This window comes from Oreochromis aureus, linkage group 3 (assembly GCF_013358895.1).
Source record: "Oreochromis aureus strain Israel breed Guangdong linkage group 3, ZZ_aureus, whole genome shotgun sequence".
NCBI lineage: Eukaryota > Metazoa > Chordata > Actinopteri > Cichliformes > Cichlidae > Oreochromis > Oreochromis aureus.
In genome coordinates, this window is record NC_052944.1 from 73,073,311 (window position 1) to 73,082,063 (window position 8,753).

Here is an 8,753-nt window from a genome sequence, read left to right on the forward strand (position 1 = left end):
GCTCTCCTGATAACTGATGATGGAGGAGAAGACATGAAAAACAAATCAGGCTGAATTCAAGTTCAAAACACCACGAGGACCAACTGCAGGTCTGAACTGACTCTTTATCTTTGCTCAGGAGTCGAGGAAACACAGCAGGCAGTGAAAAGCTCAAATCATTCACTCATTATATCAACACAGCTGCACAGTGGACACATGACTGTACTGTGTTATTTAAAAGTAGCAGTTGTGTGTATACTCAAAGTTTAGTCACTGTGCATAATAATTACTGTGAGTGTTGGTAAAACTGGGGAAGAGGAGAATCAAAAACACAAAACTGTCTCAATACTTTTATGTCAGTAACAAAGTTCCTCGAGAAAATTTTAGATATTTTGATATTTGGTAATGAACAGAGTATACATTGTATCTAATAATACGAGTGTCACAGAGCTGCAGTGTCTCTGTATGTTTTCCCCCACAGTCCAAAGACATGTTTTGTTAACTGGTGATTCTGAATTGGCTGTAGGTGTAAATGTTAGTCTGTCTGTGTTACTCTGTAATTACATGTTGTCATGTTGTTAAAACAGCTGAGATAGATTCCCAAATTTAAAAAAAAAAATTGGTAAAGAAAATGGATGGATTGATTCTACCAGATGCCTTTTAGCTTCAGGCACTTTTTATTTAGTCTTTTGTGAGATGAGTTTGTGTGTTTGTCAGCTGTTTGTGTTGAGTTGTTCTTCATGTTCACCTCAAATCAACCTGAGTGTCATTTCTCTTTAGTTCTGATCTCACTGCTGAGCTGCAAAACAAACCAAGGTCAGTAACCTTCTTCTGTCACAGTTTAAACCTGAGAAATGCTCACTGATATGACCTGATTGGGTTCATGTTTCACAATGTAAAGTCTAACAGATCATCAGTTTATCATTTTAACCCTCACAGCTCGTCTGACTGTGAGTCCCAGCAGCTCTCAGTTCTTTGAAGGAGACTTTGTGTCTCTGAGCTGTGAGGAGGACGACAGCTCTGCTGGATGGACTCTGAGGAGAAACACAAGCAAACAACAGAGGACTCAGTGTGGAGATGGGTGGGGAGAAACAGCTGGTTTTTCATGTAATCTCACATTCATGATGCTTCATGACAGTGGAGTTTACTGGTGTGAGTCCAGAGAGGGTCCCATCAGTAACATGGTTAACCTGACAGTCACTGGTAAGCTGAGTGTGTGGAGTTAGTGTTGATGAAGCTGTGTGTAAATGGATGAAATGCTGTAGTTTGTCTCTGTGTTGAGGTGGATCAGTGATCCTGCAGAGTCCTGTCCTCCCTGTGATGGAGGGAGATGACGTCACTCTGCTCTGTAAAACAAAGACCACTCCCTCCAACCTCCCAGCTGTTTTTTTCAAAGATGGTGTCTTTATTGGGAATGAGGCTACAGGTCACATGACCATCCAGCATGTTTCCAGGTCTGATGAAGGCCTCTACAAGTGTGACATCAGCAGTCATGGAGAGTCTCCATCCAGCTGGATCACTGTCACAGGTGACACACTCACCTGTCTGTGTTTCTGCAGCTTTCAACATTCACAATGTGACGACAACTTAATGACTGTGTTTGCTTTATTTTAGACAAACACACCACCACACCTCCACCTACATCCACACCTCCACCTACCTTTGCTCTTTTTCTTGTTCTCCGTGTGTTGTTGCCTGTTGAATTAGTCAGTGTTGTGGTTCTGCTGGTGTTTCTAGTTGTGCTGGTGAGACGATGTGTTCACAGGAAATCTGAAGGTGAGACTCAGAATTCTGAATTTTACATGCTCTGGTGTGTTTGCTCATTAATCTACATATTTATTATTTTTAGATTTATTTCATGTTAGTAACTCTAAAGTAAGTGTTTACATATTCCAAAGGTATGAAAACTCTCAAGATTAATTTGAACTTACAGCAAGTTGTGTTAATGTTAAATTTGGTTCATTTCTTACAGATCAAGAAAAAGCTAAATACAGTGATATCAAAATATTTTATTATTTTTATTATTTGTATCCATCCATTCTCTAAGCAGAGAAGCCCAGACCTCCCTCTCCTTGTCTCATCTACTCCAGCTTGTCCAGGAGAACACCAATCTCTCCTATGCATCCTAGGTCTGTCCAAGGGTCTCCTCCCATGACATGCCCAGAACACCTTACCAAGGGCGCATAGGATACATCCCTGTCAGATGCCCGAACATCTTAAACTGGCCCCTTTCAGTATGGATGAGTAAATCGCTAAGCACCTCACCATTTCTCTAAGTGAGAGGCCAGAAACCCTTTGGAGGAATCTTATTTCCGCTGCTTGTATCCACAATCTCATTATTTCTGTCATGACCCAGAACCTGTGACCATAGCTAATGGTTAGACGGTAGATCAACTTGCAAAACGAGAAAGCTAAGAATCTCTCACCACTCTTTTCACTGCAATGCACCAGTACATTGTCTCCAACATTGCAGGTGCAGGACCAATTCTTGTATCAAAACACTTTCGGTGAGGCCATGGCTTGGGGAGGGCTTCAGCCATGTTCCGCTTGGCCTGCCGGCACCTATTGGAGGTGTCTGAAGTCCCTCAGGCTAACCAAGCACAATAGGACTCCTCCTGCAGCTTGATGGTACCCATCACCTCAAGTGTCTACCATCTGCTTTGGGGGTAGCCACAACAGGCACCAACCACCTTGAGGCCGCAGCTCAGTGCAGCAGCGTCAGCAATGGAGGTTCTGAACATCGCCCATCTGGACTCATTGTCCCTAGTCTCCCAGCAATGCTATTGAAGCACTGCTGGTTGGTGGGAGTTGAAGACCTCACGGACCAGGACCTCTGCTCGGTGATCCCATTGCCCACCTGATAGTAGGATGACAGAGTTCCAAGCTGGAGTCCCCATCAAGCACCACCAAGGGACTCCAAGAAGGCTGGGTACTCTGAACTGTTGTTCAACATATAAGCAGATACACATTCACAATCTGTTCCCAGAATGGGCAGGGAACAAACCCTCTCGTCCAGGGCAGCAAGCAAAGTATGGGCAGCAAGCCGAGGGTATAACAGCATACGCACACCAGCTTGCTGTCTCTCACCAAGCACAACTGGATTCTGGACTGGACTGGGACAGAGTCCAGCCACTCTCCAGGAGACTGGTTCCATAGCCCAAGATATGAGTTTATGTGAGCCTGACTATATATAGCCAATATCTCTCAACCTCACACACTAGCACCAGCTCCTTCCCCAACAGAGAGGTGACTTTCCATGTCCCCATCACAAGCCAGGGAAGCCGGGAATTGGTCTACTGGGGCTTCTGGTTTCCTTTGTTCAAAATTCAAGACAAAATCCCCTAATACAATGTGATTATTGAAACTTTATTATTATGTTAACTGTTCACTATGTGTTTGTGATCGTTGGTTAACTGATGCTAACAGCTCTGCAGTCGTCCAGCATTCTGTTTCTAATTTGAAGAAAACACTTCAGCTCCCGGTTTCATTACAGCAAAAAGAGCAGAACATCATTATTTCATAGTTTGTGTGACATCCTGACATGTTTACTGCTACAAATCATCCTGATGATGAGCAGTCATGTTGTCACAAAAAAATGTAATAAAAAAATATTTTAACACTATGAACACTAAAACACAAAGTGTGAATACTACATGACAAGACCTATTTATCAAAATAATTCTCCATAAATCAGATTCTACTTACTTTCTGAAAGATTTTAGTTTCAGCTCTGCTTTCAACTCTACTACCTGCCCTGATGTCATCTCTGTGTTTTCTTTTTTTCTTTTTTTCTTTTCCTTTTTTTCAGAGAGTGATACAGCTGCAGTCTACTCAGCAGGGGGAACAGAAGACATTAACTATGGACAAATTGTCATCAAGGAGAACCAAAATAAACCAAAGATGAGAGGTACAGCTGCTCTTCTTTGTTTCCATCATGGTTCACTTCAACAGTCAAGAATTGAGGCTTTGTTTTAAGCTACATGCTAACATTAGCACAGTAACAAACTAACCTTAACTATCATCAGTAGATGACCAGCACTACCTCCTGAGATACACCTAGCCGTCTTTAAAACATGTTGTGTGCTCTGTTATGGTTCGGGATACATTTCAGTCACTGGTGATGGAGATCTTTTCTAAAATGATGGAACTGTTCTATTTCTAATATCCTCCTCTGTCACACCACTCCTCTGCATGTCTTCACTACATCCATGAATCTCTGATGTCTTCCTCTTTGTATTCTGCCTACGAGCACCGTCTTCAACATCCTTTATCCAATATGTCCAACATCCCTCCTCTGAACACATCCAACTAGCTTTGCTTTTCTAGCTTAAACTCCAAACTATCTCAACCTGCTTTGTCCCTCTGATGTAATCATGTCCATTGTTGTCACTGAAACATAAATTGTTCAGCTCTAGTATGGCAAATCTGCAGTTTTGGGCATTATTTGCCCTTACACATACCACATACACAGACAGGTTCACCTTACATGGACCAGATGTCAGGTGTATTGGGACTTGTGGCTTCAACTGAGCCATAAATTCAAAAGTTGTTAGCAGAGTGAATGTGTTGCTGGAATGAGATGTCAGAAGAAACAGACTGAATAGACCAAATTCTGCATGTTTAACCACAGCAGCTACTTCCTGTTGTTGAGTCTATTTTGAAGCTGAAGAGACTTTTCACCACAGACAGTTCTGGTTTCGCAAATAGCAGTGTTCACGCTGTGAGAACTAGTTTATAGTGCTCTGTGGTGAAGTGTCAGACTGTCCTGAGATAAGGTGGCATCTCTGTGGTTGTTCAGCTTTATTTTCATACAAACAGTTCTATGCAATGAACCTGAAAACCTGATGAAAGTCACAAAAGTTATAATTTAATGTCTGCATAAGGAAAAAACATTTTACCACTGTAGTGTAATAGTATAGCAGCACTGTTTTTTTTGCAATTGGAGTCATTCGTGTCTGCTTTGTTCTGCAGAAAGTGGCCCAACTGTAATCCAATCAGCATTGAGAACTAAAGATGTTACTTATGAAAAAAAACCCAACTGTCATGCCTACCAGTTTTAAGCAATCAATTCTCGTCTCTCAGAGAGGTGGAAAAAACTGTGAAAACCTGCTGCTAGTTACAAAAGCCATAACTTATCCTCCACATAATCAAAATAAAAAAATCTTATGTGCCAGCTGTAGTATAATAATACAACAGCGCTATAATTTGTGTGTTTTGTTCTGCAGAAAGTGATCCATCTGTAATCTACTCAGCAGTGAGAGCTCAAGACTTCAGTTATAGACAAACATCCATCACACCGTAGAGGAAAAGAGGTACAGCTTCTCTTTATCAGTTTGGACAGAGACATGTTTAGGTAAGCAAACCATGTCACGACTAAAACTCAGGATATTTTTTTTTTTTTGTATAATTTCATAAGGAATTTATTGATTTCCTACACAGTGGAAATAGAGCTATATTTGAAAAAATCAGGTAAATCAGCATAACCAAAATCTCAAAGAATGGGGTCAGTGTGTGCACAGTAATTGCCGTGAGTCAAACGCTTGGGCTGCAGACCAATGTTTTGGCAGGACACATGATGAGGTTTATCACTTCTTCCACATGTATGCATTTTTTGACACACATCTGTAGCTTTTGATTAAGTAAAATGTTTTTTTTTATGTCACCACAGATCATATTTCATCATCTACAGCTAACTGTACCTGTGGTGTACCAAAAGGTTTAACTTTAGGTTCTTTTTTATGTGCAGTTAACTGGGTCAAACTTTACACACCCACGCCTCACTTCACTGGTACATCACTGCTCAGCTTTACTCTCTGAAGCCTCACTACTCTCTTACCCAATGGGACGGTGGGAGAGGTCGGCAGCCTGTTACAAAGTCACTCAGTATAACAGAATGAAGTGAATGAAAACATGATGTGAGACAAGAGGGTGTCACACAAGACAACAAAAACTGAATACCAGCCCTGCTGTCAATTTATAAGAATCTCATCTCATAGTGTACAGAACAGATACTTCATGTGGTGGTTGTTCCTGTTTTTAATTGTCACTGTCTGTGAAATCTTCTGTGAGAAGCTGGAAGCAGCAAAAGGTCACAGCAAGTGTTTCAGCTCTGTGGGTTCGAGGTTTTACTCTTGTAAACATCAACAAGCCAAGTGTGGGTGGTATGGAAGATCAGAGGTGTCTCATTATCAGTAACATCTGAACTGTGTAACACAGAGAGGTGAAGATTGGAGGTCTTGAGTGAACTACAAAGCTTGTAATCATGTTTCCTGTTGTTTGAAATGTGTGTGTTTGTGTTCAGGCTTTAAACCAGAGCCAGACGTCGTCTACTCTTCACTGAAGTAGTCCACCAGTCCAACCACTGACATCCAGCTGCTGGTCTCTAACTGGTCCCCCCAGCACCTCAGACCAGAGGACACCCACATGTTCAAAAGACTTTTTGTGTATTTTATATCTTTTTTTCACATATTTAGACTCATATGCATTAAAAATCACATAAGCATAACTGGAATTATGTGAGTACTTAAACAATGAAAATAAAACGTTTTATCGCCAAAATAAGTACACTGTTACTCATACTCAATGTATGAGTTTGAAACATCGTTCTTTTTCCAAAGAACTTCGCCAATGTTTAATGTCATTAATTTAACATCTAATAAGTAAAAATTCAGATCCATTTTTAAATGGTGTTTTAAATGTGTTTTATGGACACAGTAAATTGTCTGTTATTTGTATTTAAAAAATATATTTAAGCACCTTGTTCTTGTTCCCACTACTGTGATTTGTTTTCTCTGCAGGAAAAATACATTTTCTGTTCTCACTCGAGTTCCTCACATGGGTCTGTGGGTTTCATCAAGATGTCAGATGGAAAATTTGACCTCTTTCAGTTTGGTTGTAGCTAAGCGATGCACACCTCCTGTCATTGCACAAAACAAAGAAACCAACCAACCACTAAACTGCAGCAGCAGCTTTACAGTGTCTGCAAACTGCTCAGGTGAGCTTCAGTACAGACAGACACACTGAAACTATCCATCAGCATGACATGACAAAAAATGTCATTTTCATTAATTAACTGGTCAATTAGAAGAAAAAATAGTAAAACTATTTGGTAGAAACGTCTTAAATGTGAGTGTTTATTCATTGTTCTTTTATGTGGGAAACAGTCATAGTGTAACACTCAGAGCTTGGACATGACACCAGCAAGCTGAAGTGTTTAGAGATAAACTACAGACTCAAGACCATGCAGCTCAGACTGGACAGGATGTTATTATCAGTCATGAGCCAATGCAGAGACCCTTCTTTAAGCATCCATCCATTCATCCTCTTCTGCTCGTCCTTATCAGGGACTCAGGTGGTGATAAGGTACTTAAACCTCCAGAGATCTAACAGATGACCAGTGAACTAATCTTTGACTAAAGCTGTAGCTTCTGATGTGTTACATGGGGTGGTGCCACAAGACCCAGAAAGTAGTGAGAGGCCTCTCCACTGCTATCGTTTATGCAGTTGTCTGCTCAGAAGTGGGTACCATGGAGAGGAACAGGAAATGGCTAAATAGACTGGTGAACAGCGCCAGATCTGTCCCAGACATTCCCCTAGACCACAGATCACAGAGGAGATGGGTGAGAGGAGGATGTTAGCCAAGTTAATGTTCATTATGGAAAACACCTTTCACCCCCTGTATGAGGCTGTGGAGGACCTGAGCAAGCCCCTCCCTTCATCCTGACAGCAGACTGTACAATACACAACAGCATAAATGCTGTTTGTAAACACATGTATATTATTTATTTACACTGCAATTTATGTACTGTACATATAAAAATAAGTATTTTTTTTTCTTATTGTGCATAGTATCGATCTGTATACATACTATTTTGGCTCTTTTTAGGCAACATACCCATGCTAAGAATTAGATAAAGCATAATTAGTATGGGTATAAAAATATTTAAAACTTTGAGATGTACCTGGACAATACTAACCTTTTTCTAATAAATTTCTAATTTGCTTTTTCTTCATGTTCTTCATGCTGCTGTAACAAGTGTATCCATCACAATTTATTGTTAAATGGGAGTGGCTGTGGTGGCTCATGCTCCGGAGGTGCCAGAGTGGGTTGTTCTGTGTGTGTTAGGTAAAAAAATTAAATTAAATTTAAAAAATTGCTTGGGCATCAAAAAAAAAAAAAAAAAAAAAAAAGAATGTATGAAAGTGTGGGTGAATGGCACTTCTTGGAATAAAAGCACTTTGAATGCTCAGACAGAAAAGAACTGCATAAGTAAATTCTGTTTAATGTCTATGTTATGTATGTCGTAGCTATTCCTGAGCATTGACTCAGGCTGCTGTCCATGGTGCTGACCAAAAGCCATAATGATGCCATTGGTTACTGATCATTGCTATGTGATGTTATTTTTGGACTTAAATAGTGTGTGTGTGTGTGTGTGTGTGTGTGTGTGTGTGTGTGTGTGTGTGTGTGTGTGTGTGTGAAAGAGAGAGAGAAGGAGAGAGAGAGAGAGAGAGCTAGAGAGAGAGAGTGTGTGTTTGGTCGGGTACATAGTGGCCTACACAGAAATAAAATCACATAAATATAGAACTGAAATTGCCAGTGTTTGAAAAAGTTCTTTATTCATGTGGCAAGAAAACAAAAACCCTCAACAGTTTTGCTACTTTGTTGTCATCAATGTTAGTTTCAATTAACTTTAGTTGTTTTTTTTGTTTTTTGTATATTTTTATGTTTGTAGTATATTTAAGGATGTTTTGCTGCTTCACTATTTGCTGAAACA

The 8,753-nt window shown here is 40.3% G+C and overlaps 1 protein-coding gene across 1 annotated transcript; it reads left to right on the forward strand.

Annotated features, from left to right (window-relative positions):
• The first annotated feature begins 823 nt into the window (after positions 1–823).
• Positions 824–6,393, forward strand: LOC120437523 (low affinity immunoglobulin gamma Fc region receptor II-c-like). Its single transcript, XM_039608094.1, has 6 exons — positions 824–1,182; positions 1,262–1,507; positions 1,594–1,755; positions 3,788–3,886; positions 5,205–5,291; positions 6,281–6,393. Exons 1-5 carry the CDS (start codon positions 1,101–1,103, stop codon positions 5,279–5,281), a joined length of 666 nt encoding a protein of 221 aa, XP_039464028.1. The 5' UTR covers positions 824–1,100; the 3' UTR covers positions 5,282–5,291; positions 6,281–6,393.
• The last annotated feature ends 2,360 nt before the right edge of the window (positions 6,394–8,753 follow it).

Excerpts from the sequence above, each read along its gene's own strand:
- LOC120437523 (XM_039608094.1), top strand. The coding sequence starts at position 1,101 with ATGATGCTTCATGACAGTGGAGTTTACTGGTGTGAGTCCAGAGAGGGT. Across the intron at positions 1,183-1,261 it reads GGTTAACCTGACAGTCACTG|GTGGATCAGTGATCCTGCAG; the intron begins GTAAGCTGAGTG and ends CTCTGTGTTGAG. Across the intron at positions 1,508-1,593 it reads CAGCTGGATCACTGTCACAG|ACAAACACACCACCACACCT; the intron begins GTGACACACTCA and ends GCTTTATTTTAG.